Below are 16,831 nucleotides of genomic sequence, written 5' to 3' on the forward strand. Positions count from 1 at the left end.
CATAATCCTTTCACAGAAGGGTCAGGAATCTCCTTTTTATATAGTCATCCTTGTTGATTCTATTGTGGAGGGTTCTTGGGTCAGACTTGAGGAACACATCCAGAGATGGATGTGAGTTCTGAATAGAACTCTTAATGCTGAAGTTTATCAAAAGCCAAAGAAGGAACTTCAGTGGGCAGAGTTTGCGGTGGTGCCATCCATGGTGAGGCCAATAGGGAAGAAGTTAGAAACATGAGCTGGATCACATATGAAGCTGGATCAGCTCAGATATTAGGACAAGAAACAGGATAAGGTCTGAAAATCCAGGCACCAGCAAGCTATGGCATCATTATGTACTTTAAAAGTCAAAATTTATGACCCAGCAATCCCACTGCCGGGCATACACACCAAGGAAATCAGAATTGAAAGAGACACGTGTACCCCAATGTTCATCGCAGCACTGTTTACAATAGCCAGGACATGGAAGCAACCTAGATGTCCATCAGCAGACGAATGGATAAGGAAGCTGTGGTACATATACACAATGGAATATTACTTAGCCATTAAAAAGAATACATGTGAATCAGTTCTATTGAGATGGATGAAACTGGAGCCCATTATACAGAGTGAAGTAAGCCAGAAAGAAAAACACCAATACAGTATACTAATGCATATATATGGAATTTGAAAGATGGTAACGATAACCCTATATGCGAGACAGAATAAGAGACACAGATGCATAGAACAGTCTTATGAACTCTGAGGGAGAAGGTGAGGGTGGGACGTTTTGAGAGAATAGCACTGAAACATGTGTATTGTTGTGTGTGGGGCAGAGCACCGTTCCAGGTTTGATGCGTGGGATGGACGCTCAGGGCTGGGGCGGTGGGATGGCCTGGAGGGAGGGGAGGGGGTGGGTGGGAGGGGGGTTCACGATGGGGGGCGCATGTGGACCCATGGCTGGTTTGTGTCGGTGTGTGGCGGGAACCACTACAATATTGTAAAGTGATTGGCCCCCAACTAAAATAAATACATTTATTAAAAATTAAAAAAAAAGTCAAACTTTATTTATTGGTATATTCTTTGTTCATTTCCCTATCGTTCTCCCAAGGCATACAACAAAGTCTTCTTTAAAGTTTGAGATTGACAGTGTTGACATCTCACCTTAAGAGGGAATTTACATATCTCTAGGGCAAAGTGTTGGTAGCTACACTGTCTTACTTCAGAGAACTCCAAACAGAAGGTGAGATCCTTGGGAAAGTATCAATTAGTTACCCATCTTTTTTTACACTAAATGGTTTTTCTTTCTGGCTAATCATTGAAAGTTCTGGGTTTTATTTTAATAAAGAAGTAAGCTTCCTGATCAGCTTCCTGAATTCTTCTAATAAGGTTTAAATGCCAGTTTTCAGCTCCAAATACTAGATGACTCCAAGTAAATTCATTTAAATAATAAGGAAATGAATAAATCCACAGGTAAGATGTGTTTCTGGAATGGCTGATTTAGTGGTTCAACAATGTCTTCAAACATGAAAATATTTCCGTCTCTCTCTGGGTCAAAGCAATTTGCATCAACCTAAGATTGGTTTGTCTTGTGTTTATAAAATGGCATCATTTGGAATCAGAGTGATATGTTTCTTTATACATGTTCAGCAGGAGAGAGTAACAGCATCTCTTCCAATCATGAACTAACTGTCCTTTCCATGTTAATTAGTAAGAACTCATCCCTGACTGGAGATAAGGTTAGTTTTCCCTAAGTAACATGGATTGAAAAGGAAAAGGGTAATTGATACCTAATAAATATTTGAAATCTTTTTGGAGAAGATGGGAGAGGGAATGGACACTAGAGAGGCATTCGGTGATCCAGTCTGCTTACATTGTAGAGTTTTCCACTTAAAAGTTAATGTCTCAGCTTGTGAAGTAACTTTGTACAATTCATCCCTCCCAAGTAAAGTTAAAATTCCTCCCCATGACTCACAGAAGGATCCAGACAGCCCCTTGGGCTTAAGGTGTCCTGGGATAGATAGAGCGGCAAGATAATCCATATATTGTCACCTCAAATAACAAAGAAAAATTTAGGGCAAGAATGGTTGTTGTTTCCACTAGGAAGTCAATTTAGTGAGTTTTTGGTACTAATGGAGAATAATTCCCCCTGAGGTCCTAGATACAGCTTTTGGGATGATTCTCACTTACGCGAACAGTGGGTGGAAGATGGAGAGGACTATGATTCTTCTTATAGTCAGTATTTTTTTCCAATTATTCATCCTCTATTTCCAGGTCAGTGCCCCTTTTCTCCACCCTTTCCAGCTCATCCTTTTCCCAGACAATTCTCCCCATCCAGTGACTCTCTTTTTCTCTTGCCTCTACCCCCTAATTTTAGTACTCTCCAGAGCTCCAGCCCTAGACCCTCTATCAAGACCAAAGGACCTATACTATTTACTTTTCTTTCATGCAATAATCTTTAATAGCTATGAAATTCAGAGCTCAAATTACTAGCAACTAAACACTAGTTTCTCTCTCCAGGGTAGGAAGGCTTAGTCATTAAACTCTTCCTGGGGGGAAGGAAAAACATTTGCTTTCCTTCTTAGGGGTGGAAAGTGATGGGAACAGATGGAGGGCAAAGTTCCCTCCATCCTAGAATGGGTTGAATCACTCCTCCCAATGCAGAGCAGCAAAGAAAAACAGGAAACAGGTAGTGACATTTCCATATTAAAACATGGAATAATTTCCCTTTTAAACATTCACATCCTGCTACCTTTGTATTGGGTTTCTCTGGTGGTTCAGATGGTAAAGAATATGCCTGCAATGTGGGAGACCTGGGTTCAGTCCCTGGGTTGGGAAGATCCCCTGGAGGAGGGCATGGCAACCTACTCCAATATTCTTGCCTGGACAATCCCCATGGACAGAGGAGCCTGGCGGGCTACAGTCCATGGGGTTGACAAGAGTTGGACACAACAGAGTGACTAAGCACAGCACCTTTGTATTACTGTATATTGTGTTTGGTATCTCTAGAGTAATTCCTTACAATTAAGGGAGAAAATTATGACATCCTGAGAGCTTCATGAGTTTTGGCCTCTGAATGCCCTCTGCTTGATGGTATCAGAGTGGGCTACTGGAATTAAAACTAGTGTCAATGATTCCATTATAAACTTCTCTCTATTTTATATTAAAGTATCAGGACGCTGGTCACCAAATTTCCTGGGAAGACTCAGTGTAGGAGCACAGCTAATGGTGGAATTTTATCACACTGAGCAGTTTAGATATTTTAATAGTGTGGAAATGCAAGATGGATATGAAAAAGCAGCTGTGTTTTATTAGAAAAATCCATAGATATTACCACATACAAGTCAGAGGATTATGAGAATTAAGAAAGAACATTTTGCCACCTGTTGAGCAGACACCTGAATCTATAAGGGCTGAAATATTTACTTGGTGTGTACTGGCCAAAGAGTTAAGGTTTCCTGTTTGCTTGTCTCTTACTAAGAGGAGAAAAAGAGTCAATTCTCTCCCTCCCACATTCAACAAGTTAATTTTAGGCCACAGAGTTTATTAGTATTCAGTTATATGTCTAGGCTTAAATAGATAAAAATAAACAAGCTGTTTCAGATTTCTATAAGCATAAGCTTATTTTCCCCTCAGGCACAAGTATAACTGTCTCTGCTACCAGGGATCAGCATGTAGGATGGCCATTTTCATTCATGTATTTTGTTTTGTGAAAGGCTGCATCCTTCTGGGCTCTGCCTATCAGCATCTTTATGTGTCTGTTTCTCTTTCTACTGCACTTTTACCTCAAAGCCACAAAATATTAAAGCAGGTGAGATATCTTTTCTATCTGTTAAGAGTATTCTCCTCCACTAAAAAATGGAAAATTCTCACGTCATCCCCAATGTTGCCACATGATAGAGCCTCAGGTAGCTATTTAAATTTCAATTCACTAAAATATGAAAAGATAAATTATTCAGTTCCTCAGTTGTACTAACCATATTTCAAAGGCTCAGTAGCTGCTTGTGGCTAGTGATTACCATATTGAACAGCACTGAACATTTTCATCTTTTCAGAAAGTTCTATTGGATAGAGGCTCAGCTGAGTAAAGATGCTATATAGACAGCTATGTCCAATTCCAGTTGGCTGTAACTTATTTTTAAGCTAGTTTAAGGATTTAATTGGGTATAACTAGAAATATTTTATTTTTGTTCTCTAAATAGCTCAAATTTTTTCAATCTGTGAAAAACAAGCTCTTGGATAGACAACTTAGAGAGTAATGATGCAAAAGTTAGATAGTCCTAGGTCTAGCTCAGATGTCTTTACTACCAGCTATACAGCCTCCCTTAATCATGTTGCCTGCTCTGCCAGTTTCATTGTCAATAGGCAAGGGTTGTGTTGTATTTATTTTTGTACCCACAGCACTTAGAACAATAAGTATTCATCAAGCTAAACAGTGAGATAATGTACATGGATCCTCTCTGTAGCTTTAACCTGTTCTTTACTCTATCAACATATAACTAGATGGAAGATTTTATTCATTAAATTTTGAAGAAAGGTGCCTTGGTGATATGAAACTTGGGGAGAAGAAAAGATGCCTAAAGAGGATTTTTAGAAAGCTTTAAGAAAATTACAACAAAGGATCTAGTAAATTCTTGAAAGCTTTCTGAGTCAGAGTGATATAATTTAAATGTTTTGGTTGCACCTGGTTTCAAAGTAAGAATAACAAGGCCTCATTTTATATGGGTTGCAATCATATGAGAGAATAAATATAGATAATTTAAATGAGTTTCTTTTACATCATCTTCTTCTCTTACTCTTTGTTCCCACAACCCTCACTTCCTCAAGGTCTGTATTGGAGCCATAGTTTTAGGTGAGCTTAGAGAAAGTACAATAACCCCCTACTCTGTAGAATCCAGCTTTCCTTACATAGATCACATATATAGGTCCATCTAGTCAAAGCTATGGTTTTTCCAGTAGTCATGTATGGATGTGAGAGTTGGACTACAAAGAAACTTGAGTGCTGAAGAATTGATGCTTTTGAACTGTGGTGTTGGGAGAAGACTTTTGAGAGTCCCTTGGACTGAAAGGAGATCCAACCAGTCCATCCTAAAGGAAATCAGTCCTGAATATTCATTGGAAGGACTGATGCTGAAGCTGAAACTCCAATACTTTGGCCACCTTATGTGAAGAACTGACTCATTTGAAAAGGCCCAAATGCTGAGGAAGATTGAAGGTGAGAGGAGAAGGGGATGACAGAGGATGAGATGGTTGGATGGCATCACTGACTTGATGGGCATGAGTTTGTGTAAGCTCCAGGAGTTGGTGATGGACAGGGAAGCCTGGTGTGCTGCAGTCCCATGGGGTTGCAAAGAGTCGGACACGACTGAGTGACTGAACTGACTGAAATGAAGACCACAGAGTAAAGTGGAGCAGACCACTGATCAATCAATATACACAACAAAGCATACCAAAATCACAACTAACTGCTGAACAACCATCCATAAGAAAAACGAACCTACCAAAAAAAAAAAGATATTCTACATCCAAAGACATAAAGAAACCAGAGGTGCACCTGCAACACAAACTCCGTATCCCCTGGATGGACAATCAACAAAATGGAGAATATTTATATTTCAGAATTTCTCATGAGAGCTCTGAGCCCCATGCAGGCTCCCCTGTCTGCAGGTATGGTATTGGGAGGAGGAGCCCCCAGGGCATTTGGCCTTGAAGGCCAGTGGGGCTTGATCACAGGAGCTCCATGGGACTAGGGGACACAGAGATCCACCCTTGAGGATGTACACAAGGTCTTGTGTACATCAGGGCCCAGGGCAAAAGCAGTGACTTCATAGAAATCTGGGCTAGACCTACCTGCTGGTCTTGGAGGGTCTCCTGGGGTGGCGGGTTAGGGGTGGTGGGTGAAGGGGGGATGGGCAGCTGTGGAAAAAAGGAAGAGGGCTCAAATCAATAAAATCAGAAATGAAAAAAGAGAAGTTACAACTGACACCACAGAAATATAAAGGATCATGAGAGACTACTACAGGCAACTATATGCCAATAAAATAGATGACCTGGAAGAAACGGACAAATTCTTAGAAAGGTACAATTTCCCAAGATTTGAGACAGGAAGAAATAGAAAATATGAACGGATCGATCACAAGTACTGCAATTGAATCTGTGATTTTAAAACCCCCAACAAACAAAAATCCAGGACTAGATGGCTTCACAGGCGGTTTCTATCAAACACTTAGAGAAGAGTTAACACCCATTTTTCTGAAACTATTCCAAAAAGTTAAAGAGGAATAATATGTCTGAACTCATTCTATGAGGCCACCATCACCCCAATATAAAAACCAGAAAAAGATACCACACAGAAAGGAAAATTATGGGCCAACATCACATCCAAGGGTCAGACTTTTGTTAAGCAACTTCTAAATTAGTGGGGAAACAAACAAATCAGGCATCCAGATGTATGTACAAGAGAATTCCAGCTGAAGGAACACAGAAGTCAGGCTGCGTTGGCAATCTGGAGGAAGGCCAGGTTACTCTGGAAAGACTTTCTGGAAAGAAGGACTGAATGTTCAAAACAGATTAGCACCCTGACAGACTGAGAATGAGTTTGAAGATCTCTGTGGCCAGAGACTATAAGGATTATATTATTTCTTGCTTTTCTCTGTAAAGCAAGAGCCCAGATGCACTAAGTTCCAGGGGTGAGCTGGCCAGGCACATGGCCCAGTCTCAACTCTATTTTTACTTCACAGAAAGATGCAAGTCTGCTGTCCACATTTCCTCAGCACAGGAGAACCTGGTTCAGTGCATTGCTGTTCATCATAGGCTACCTTTATTTTCACATATATTCATTTTCATTAGGTCACATGTGGTGCGCCTACAGTCATTTCCATGTTTTACAAGAGTTCCAACTGTATCTCAAATCCCACAGGATGTAATTGAAATGGTAAAATGATCCAATTGCTTCTTTTCAAAGTGTGGTTTCTGTATCTTATCTTCTTTTATGAATTTAATGGGAGTGGTACACATGTGAGGAGGTCTTCTCTTTTCATCTAATATTACTTTTATTATTGCAGATATTCTTAAATTACTCTATAAAGAAGGTGAAAAATATACTCTCCAAAAGTTAATTTGGTGAAGTTCCAATTCTGTAAATCCAACTTAAATAATGAGTTAATGGCATTCCAAATCCCTTTCCTGTAACTTTGTTTTTACATTTTAGAATAGTGACTACAGATCTGAGGTCCATCAAGCTGTACCAAGCTCTTTCGCAGATACTTAGCAGCACTGCAAGTTTGCTAATTTCAGTGCTAGAACTTTGTACTCCCTTTGGCTTTTTAAAATTCTTGGGAGTCTAGGTCCTTTTGGCCTAATGGTGGCCATGGTCACATAAGTGACTAGTCAGTCTCAAATTCTGGACATTGCTTCACCCTCCTTTCCCGAAACACATACAAAGGCAGCTTGTCCTGGAAGACTGTGTGATTCAGGCAAAGGACACTGAAAGGACAGGGACTCCAGAGGCCTGAGTTCTAGTTGCCAGCAATTAGTATGAGTGCTTAGCATCATCCCTATGTTTTCCTCAACTGCAAAATAATGGAGCTGGGCCAGGCAACTGCAATGGCTCTGCTGGTTCTGACACGTCTTAAACTCACAAAGTGTGAAGAATGCTAAGGCAAATGACAGTAGGGAGGGCAGAACAGCAGCAGGCTTTAGGCCTCCCAATTGATACTTCTCATCTGGTTTAGAAAGCAGCCAAAAAGCAAAAGATTTCACAAGAAAGTATTTGCTCAAAAGTGTTCTTTTATTATTTATTTATTTATTTTATTTCCTGCCTTAGCTTTCTGCTGCTGTCCCCACCATGCAGTTCTTTTTTTTTTAATAAATTTATTTATTTTAGTTGGGGGCTAATTACTTTACAATATTGTAGTGGTTTTGCCATACATTGCCATGAATCAGCCATGGGTTTACATGTGTTCCCCATCCTGAACCCCCCTCCCACCTCCCTCCCCATCCCATCCCTCTGGGTCATCCCATTGCCCCGGCCCTGAGCATTTGTCTCGTGCATCGAAACTGGAATGGTGTTCTGTTTCACATATGATAATATACATGTTTCAATGCTATTGTCTCAGAACGTCCCACCCTCACCTTCTCCCTCAGAGTCCATAAGACTGTTCTATGCATCTGTGTCTCTTATTCTGTCTCACATATAGGGTTATACTTTTTTTTTAAATGTCTTAAGTGTTTCTCACATAAGAAATTTATTCTTTCCCATATCTTTAGGTTCTCTATGTTGCTGTTGGTGAAGTATTTGACGGATTGTATGAGATTATGACTGCTACAATATTATTTTCAGATACTCTTGCATTTGAAAATCTTTAAGCATTCTTAAATATAATTTTTAAATGTTAATTTTACACCTTTATGTGTATGTATTTGTGTATATATGAGAATATCCATGTCTTGGAATTTATAGTATAGATCAACAGGAAAATGAAACAATTTAAAAAAAAACTGATTTCAGAAATTATGCCATTATGTAAATTGGGTTCATTGGCATATTCTTCATTCTCTTCCCCAAGGTTCCATATTGTGTCATATTGCTCCTCATCTTGACATACACTCTGCCCCATGAACATATGCATGTGAGTTTAGAGCAGTGGCTCCTAGCCTATTTTCACAGCCTCTGGTCCTGATAGAATGCCTATAAAACCTTTATGTCTTTATACCAAAGACATAGATTTTATGCCTATAAAACCAAAATGTCTTTATACCATAACCTTTCATTCATTCAGTTAATCCAAAGAATATTTTCTATACCTGACACTTTGTTAGGGAGTGAAGATATAATAATAAATAAAAGAGAAGTGTACATTAAGTGAGTAGGAACTGATTGTTTTGTTACAATTATAATAGTGCTACATAGAAGTTGAGGTGCCCAGAGCAGAGAATGGGGAACCTAACTTGTGGGTGAATATGTGGGAGGAATGTAAGGGAAGAACTCCCAAAAAATACGTCCTTAGACTTAAAGGAAGATGAGCAATTGTCTAGCTGAAGATGAAGTGGGATGGATGTGAGAGTGCGGAGGAGGATGAATTTCACAAAGTCATACAAACAGCAAAGTTAGCATTAAGGCTTCAGTTTCTAATTCTCTTCAGCAACTCTGCCAAAAAAAAAATCTCCTCAAAACACACTACAGTTTTTCAAACACAGAACAGTCTTAATTCACATACACAAAAGATTCCCCAAGTTAATAATAATTTTCTCTAGGGATTGTAATTATGGATGACATTAATCTTCTTTGTATGTTTCTATATTTTCCATACTCTTTATAATGATCATATACTATTCTTCTAACTTTCAAAATAATGGCTTTTATTTTGAAAGAAAAAATGTCAATGGGATGGCAATGTGTACATTGTTAAGACCTCTTACATGTAAATTGGTTGACACAATGGGACAGCCTATCCTCTCAACTATTTGTTTCCTTTCTTCTTATTTATCTTCTAATTCCCTTTACTGGGCATAGTATGGAGCATATTGGTCAACAAATATTTGTTGAATGAATCTATAAGTAAAACCTCTAGCCAGAATTACGGGCATTGATTATAGGACTGTTGGTCTATGAGGAGGCAAAAACTACATAGTTTAGGGCCAAGCAGCTCTTACCCTGGCAATGACATGGAATTGAGAAAGACCTTCTGAGATCAAACTTTTGATCTTGCTGTAATTAATCTGGGACCCTAAGCCACTAAAGTAACTACACACAGACAACTGTGATATCTGAATACTTTTTGAAGTTAAGTTATAGGAAGAATATTGTCTTTCATGAAAAAAACTTCTGATCATAATGCTCGTATTACAAACTGAAATTTAACAGTATAAACCCTGGTTAGTTTGGCAATATAATACAATTATCATATTTTTAGTAATGGCTGTGAAAAGCCATTAGAAAGTCATAATTTGGGGGATTCATACCCATTATCATTCAAGATGAGTCAGTTTTGGTAAACTGTATCTTCTTGGGTTTAGAGACTATGATCCAAAGGAGGGGAGCATAAAGGTCGATAGGAATCCCAAAGATTTCACCTCCCTGTGATCCCAAGCCCATCCTAGGCTTTCATCAAAAGTACATAAATCTTTTTATATGATGGTAATAAATAATTTGTAGCATAATTTGCAACATGAGTTGCTTCACTCTAGTGGAGGAAACCTCAGTTTGCTTCTTCCCTTCTGGGCTTCTGTCCCTTGGCCTAGGAGAATGAAAATAAATCTGACACGATCTTTAAAGCTTTCTTCTCTGTTCCACCTGAGTGGACTTCCTCTCATGTTACTAAATGCCCAACAGACACAATGCTTCCACAAAAGACATTCCATCAAAAAAAAGATATTCCATCAAGCAATTTATCACTTTTTCCCAGTGTCCATTTTCTGGCTGTCCATATGGAAATGAACATTTTATCATGATCCTGTGACCCACACATCTCTCACTCTCACCCCATGTTACCTCTTCCAGGGAGGTAATCAAAAGCAAATGATTTAAAAATTGTAACACTCCCAATGACAGAGCTAGCAACATCTGGAGTCTTTATTAAGTCCACATGAAGTTTAAAGGTCTTCTAGTCGAAATAAGAATAAGCCAAAAAGACAACTAATATTATAATTAAAAATATCTTCTCCTCAAAACTTAATATTAAAGGTAGCAGAAAAATGCATGAATAGTATAGACTTGGTTTGGAAATTCCCACATACTGAAAACAGGCTCAATTTTCTTAGACCTAGAATATGTCTAATTTTACCTGCTTTTTGATTCTGTATGTGGGCATAGAAGATTGAATGCTATGAAAGACTGTGGAAAATCTTACTTCTGCAAAGAATCCTTCTAGAATAAAGGCTTGACTTAATAGCTAGTTCAAGAGTCAGTAATATGGAAATTTGGGATCTAGTAACAGAAGTTACAACAGCCATTAACATTTCTGGGACTAAATTTTGCTTACCTATGAGATGGGAAAAAAAAAATAGTCCCCAGCCCCTCAGAGTCTTAATGAAATATCCTATGGCTTCAAATCAAGGATGTATCTGCCAAATTTCTTTACTAACATCAGAGTTGATATTCAAACATATGATTTTAGAGTTCGTATCTGAAATGTTGAAGTTATCCCTCTCTAAATGGCTATTGCAAAAGTGTTATTATTTAACCTATAACCCATAACTAGAAGGTGATACTGACTTGCAAATTGCACTGAGATTATTCTAGATGAAAGTCATGCAGCAATCATGAACTCCTGTATTATCTGTCTCTATGTCACAAGTCATTTCGTACAGCTTTGCTGTAAGATGTACAAATCCACATGATTTGAAGAAAAAAGATCATTTGGAGCAGAGGAAAAATGAAATCAAATGTAACTACTACCTCAGACATTAAAGAGATGTTCTCCTAGGTTTCTTAGAATATTTTGTGTCTTCCTACCCACCTGCTCCATTCTCTTGAAGACCCAAAAAATGTCTACAGTGAGATTAAAACCTTCCAATGTGTATATTAAAGTTTCTTCAATTAAAGAGACAGAGAGAGAAATGTATGGTGGAGGACAAATGGAATGACAGTACCGTGGTGCAGTAGTTGCTAATTCAAATGCTACTAACTGGCAGCACATAAGGGGCATCTGTTACCACGCAGACAAGAGAATTTGGACAGGAAGTTTAGAACAAATGGCTGTGAAAAGATTCTTTCAACCTTTTGGCACTTTGTTGAATGAATTACATATCCCCACCTTCTGTATGAATTCAACAAGGCTAAAACTAAACTCCTCATCTTGACAGCTGACCTAGGAGGAATATGAACCCACTCTGAATTGTGGGTGAGCCCTTAGGACTCTGCCTTTTCAGAGTCTTCATTTGCCCAACCTCCCCATGCAGCATCAACCACTGTAGCCAAGGCAAATTTCCTGGGGCCTTTGATGTTTTGCCCGGAACCTAACCTGAGGTTACAACATGTTCTTTCAAATATTTTTTACTGAAGAGATCTCATTTTACTTTCCCAAAAGTGCACTTCTTCTGATTCATCAGATCAGTATTTCCAACTACCTGACCCTTGTAAGGTCCAAAGATTATCAAGAGCTTTGTAACGTCTTCATTGGTTTCTTGTGTTTTCCTGTTTTTGAATTCCAGGAAAGCTGACCCCTGGATGATCACGAAATCAACCAAACAACTAAAACCACAGTACTCAACAGGAAATTTTGCACTTCTCTTAAAGCAAATAGCAAGCATAATTGGGTGGAACAAAGGAAGGTTATGGGTGACTCACTACAGGTTGGACTTTCAAAGGTAATGTAATAATTTATTTTTGGCCATCACTTTTTAGAGATTTTCAGGAGAGATAATTATGCTCCTAAATGTCTATAAATTTGCCTTTTATTTTTTCCTAACTTACAGAATTCTTGCCAGTCTAGTCACTTTGGTTAAGCCTGCTTCTACTGCCAAGTGTTCATACCACCCACTATTAGAAAGACAGTGGTTTTCAGCCTGTGCCCTAGGGGTCTAAGAAGGTGTCTCAGAGGCTATCATGAGGCCCAAGGGAGGCTAAGTAAGTCAGGAACCAGACCACATTGTTTCTGTCACCAGGATATTTATTGTTTCCTTTAAAAATGGAGCTCTGGGTAAAACTTAGTTTGGAAAAATGAGTTCCTTAATTAAAATGAGTTTGAAGATTGCAAAGCTGAGTATCCAAAATCCAGGTATATTTGGACACAGTCCCAGAAATAGTAAGTGCCATAGTAATAGGGAACAGAATAGGTGGGATTATGTCCCTCTTGGTTAAGTTCTATGAGCATTAAAAAGGATTCAGTACAGAAGAAAAAACTTGTGTGTGTTCATTCAGTCATTCATCCCACTAACATTTATTGAAAATTTGATTAGCGCCAGGCCCTGGAAAAACTGTCCTACTTTTGTGAGATACCATTGTTTTACCTGCAGTTCTAATGAAGAGATCTTTGACAAGGACAAATAACACAATTTTTAAAGTGATTACCACTTTTTCTCTTTTTTTTTTCGTGGAGCCTTCAACTTCAAGGTAAGTATTACTATCTGTTTGCTTCAGATAAGGAAAGTAAACCTCAGAGAGATTAAGCAATTTCTTCAACATCACTAACTCAGTAAACAGTCTTTCTACCCTCTCCTGGCCCTCTTCAGCTTGTCATCTCTGAGAGGGCACATTATCTCTGAATTCAGTAAAACCACATATAAAATGTAGGTAATACTTTCTTTCCCATTCTATATGATTGTAAAAATTAAAATGAGAAATTTTCAAAGCTAACAGAAACAAAAATTATACTGATATTCAGTGATGGATTATTTTTATTGGACATTGTACTTGATTTTGCACTCTAGGCATTGCTAATTGGAAGGTCAGAATTAATAATCATCACATAATTATGGATTAAGAGCATTGCTTGGGCGACTGGAAAACTGCAAGTTAGGATAGTGTTCCTCAAACTACCTGAAGTAAAAAAAATAGTTTTTTAAAATTCTCATTGCTAATGGATGAATACTCAAAGTATAAACCCCTCTCTTTTTATGATTAGCTTCAAGAGAATTAAAATTATTGTGACACATTGCTGAAAAAATTTCTAAATGCTCTTCTCAATTGCTGTATAATCTTGTCATGAATTGAAAGAAAAAGTCAGCAATGGACTCCTTACTGCACTGGTTGCTTATTTCTCTAAACAATAGCTCAAACTGCTAAAGGATGGCCTCCTTGCCTATGGGCAGTAACAGCTATTACAACCCTGCTAAAGGAGGCTGAAATTTAACATTTGGTCAGCCAGTCACTATATGGACTCCATACAAGGCTCAGTTCTAAGGGAACAGATGCCTGTCCCCTGGAAGGTCAATTGAAGTTCAGCCTGTGCTTTTAGACAACACAATGGCTACCATAAAAACTTGTCACATGTTAGATCCTATCACCCTGCTACCCACAGAAATGGAGGTCCTGGATGGAGCATGATTGTAAAGAAACCATATGCACGATCTATTCCAGTTGCCCCAACCTGAGAAGTGAGACTTTTCCAAACACTGATGCGTAATGGTTCACAAATGGGAGCAGTTTAATAAAAGAGGGAAAAGGATCAGTGGGATATGCAGTGACTTCCCAAACCCAAGTCATGGAGGCACAAAGCCTACCTCCTAGGACTTGCACAAAGGCCGAGCTGATAGCCCACACCTCAACCTTAGAGCTCAGGTCCTACTTAAGAGGCCAGATCCAACCAATTACTTCCCAGTCTACATAAAGGAATGATTAGACAAAGCCCAGTCACAGGGCTTCGAAAGAGATTTAAGAGAATGGCTAGTTAATGAATGTGAGCAATATTTCTTTCCCCAAATTGCAGCTTGTCAAGCCATCAGGGAAGCTTATCAAGGAACGCACTAAAGGAAGGAACCCCTGTATAACTGTTCAGTTGAGGTCCTGGTAACTCCTGACATGAAAAGTGCAATCAATAGGAGAGTTGAGACAAGCTTCATCTGTACAATGAACAGCCCTAACATCAGACACACTGGAGGCCTCCACATAAGATCCATCCGACTAGAGGGACATATCCTGGGAAAGACTGGCAGATTGATTGGGCAACTTCAGGTATCTCCTGGTGCTAGTGGATACATTTTCAGGGTGAGTAGAAGTGTTCCCCCCCTAGAACTGAAATGGCAGCCAAAGTGGCCAAATTATTACTGAAAGAGATAATATCCAGGTTTGGGCTCCCAAGATCCCTACAAACTGATAATGTTTCAATATTCATGTCTCAAGAGACAAAGGCAATGGCAACCCACTCCAGTACTCTTGCCTGGAAAATCCCATGGATGGAGGAGCCTGATGGGCTGCAGTCCATGGGGTCGCTAAGAGTCAGACACGACTGAGCGACTTCACTTTCACTTTTCCCTTTCATGCATTGGAGAAGGAAATGGCAACCCACTCCAGTATTCTTGCCTGGAGAATCCCAGGGACGGGGGAGCCTGGTGGGCTGCCGTCTATGGGGTTGCACAGAGTCAGACACGACTAAAGCGACTTAGCAGCAGCAGCAGCAAGAGACAAAAGGGATAACAAGTACCCTGGGCATAAAATGGACCTTGCACTTAACCTAGAGACCTCAATTGTTGGGGAAAGTAGAGAGATCCAATCAGGCCTTAAAATGAACCTTAACCAAACTATGCCAGGAGACTCAAGAAAATTAGATTAAGTTACTCTCAATTGCTCTGCTCCATATGTGGTTAGCCCTAAGGAATAAAGTGTATTTGAACTTATGTGGTGGATTCATTCTCCAAGCCTGAGACAAAGGACACTTTAACCCTCTTGAAATGGAATAATCCAATATGCCCTTCAGGTAGAGGAAAACATGAGACTCTCATGGAATATGGTAACCAGGTGCTGCCTGTATCCACTACCTTGGCCCACCATCCTTTCTGGCCAGGAGACTGGATGAAGCTAAAAACCTGGAAAATAGGCAGCCCACAAGATCAGCTTACTCCCAAGTGGAATGGACACCACTTGGTGATCCTAATCACCCCTTCTGCCTTGAGGTTGCAGAGGATTACTCTGAGGGCACATCATACTCGGGTGAAGGAGGGCCCCTGAACCCAAACCTCCAGAGACAACCTGAGGCAATGTTTTGATGACTTGTTTGAATCTCCCTCTGACTTGAAGCTTCACTTCCAAAAAAACAAAAAAGTATGACCAGGGATATTTAGGACAGATAGAACTTTGCTGACTGTTGGATCTGTCACACTCAACCTGAAACAGTAAAGAACTACTAATTACAGGAATCATTGCACTCCTAAGGGTGCTAGTGACCTTGGCTATAGGAAGCATATATCACACTGTCACCATAAGAAAGGTAACAGCAACTGTGGCAACAGTGACCAGTGACACCAGGCTTGACATTAAACTCTTCAGTCTAATTTGACTGAACAAATTTGCAGTAGGGAAAAACAAACCCTCCATAGCATCACTTGGTTTTTGTCTTTCCTGGGCCCCTTAATGACCAGTATTTTCCTGCTAATATGTGAGACATGCCTAACTATGAAACTCCAAATGGTGGTGCTCAGGGACATGAACAGTTGAGCTCTGGCCTGGTGATAATCAAACTTATCTAAAGGCTGGGAGAATTTCTGCTCCTCTCCCCACAGTTACGACAACCAATGGCAACCCACTCCAGTACTCTTGCCTGGAGAATCCCATGGACGGAGGAGCCTGGTAGGCTGCAGTCCATGGGGTCGCGAAGAGTCGGACACGACTGAGCGACTTCACTTTCACTTTTCACTTTCATGCATTGGAGAAGGAAATGGCAACCCACTCCAGTGTTCTTGCCTGGAGAATATCAGGGACGGCGGACCCTGGTGGGCTGCCGTCTATGGGGTAGCACAGAGTGGGACACGACTGAAGCGACTTAGCAGCAGCAGCAGCAGCAGTTATGGGATATGGACCTTTGCCCCTCAGTACCCCTCAAGAACGAGGAGCAGGACAAAAGACAGAGGAGAGATTTGTAACTGATAAAGCCCCTTAACAATCCTGGGGAATAAAAATAGATAATAAAATAACTTCTAACCTTTTTTCTTTACTCAGTGCTTGCTCTAGTTTCACCTGCCTATAGGGTGCCACGTGCAGAAGCCTTGCCGCCAGCGCTTCAGGCCCGAGTTCCTCGCAAAACAGCTGCGCCCGACACTGAAATTCAAGATGGCGGCAGTGATGGTGTGCAGGGACGCTGTGCCGGACGTGCGATCTGGAGCATGAACGGCACAGCCTTGCGAGAGCTCAGCCCCTTTCCAGCTGAGGCTGTCCGGTGCCCTGAAAAAGTAGCCACACCCATAGCCTTTGAGAGGAAAC

The 16,831-nt window shown here is 40.0% G+C and overlaps 1 protein-coding gene across 3 annotated transcripts in view; it reads right to left on the minus strand.

Annotated features, from left to right (window-relative positions):
- The window catches only part of LOC145539006 (uncharacterized), a 207,820-nt gene that overhangs the window by 156,487 nt on the left and 34,502 nt on the right, over nt 1-16,831 (minus strand). Inside the window, exons 2-3 of one of the 3 annotated variants that reach the window (XM_081572246.1) lie at nt 16,554-16,669; nt 5,827-5,892 (exon numbers count right to left, since the gene is read on the minus strand). The exons of 1 other annotated variant lie outside the window; for it this stretch is intronic. In XM_081572246.1, the coding sequence (XP_081428372.1) occupies nt 5,827-5,892; nt 16,554-16,669 (182 nt within the window). The remainder of the gene's footprint in view (nt 1-5,826; nt 5,893-16,553; nt 16,670-16,831) is intronic. One more of the 3 variants, XM_081572245.1, reaches the window with a different exon arrangement.

The sequence above is a fragment of the Giraffa tippelskirchi genome, chromosome 2, assembly GCF_054371585.1.
Source record: "Giraffa tippelskirchi isolate mGirTip1 chromosome 2, T2T-mGirTip1v1.2.pri, whole genome shotgun sequence".
Taxonomy (NCBI): Eukaryota; Metazoa; Chordata; class Mammalia; order Artiodactyla; family Giraffidae; genus Giraffa; species Giraffa tippelskirchi.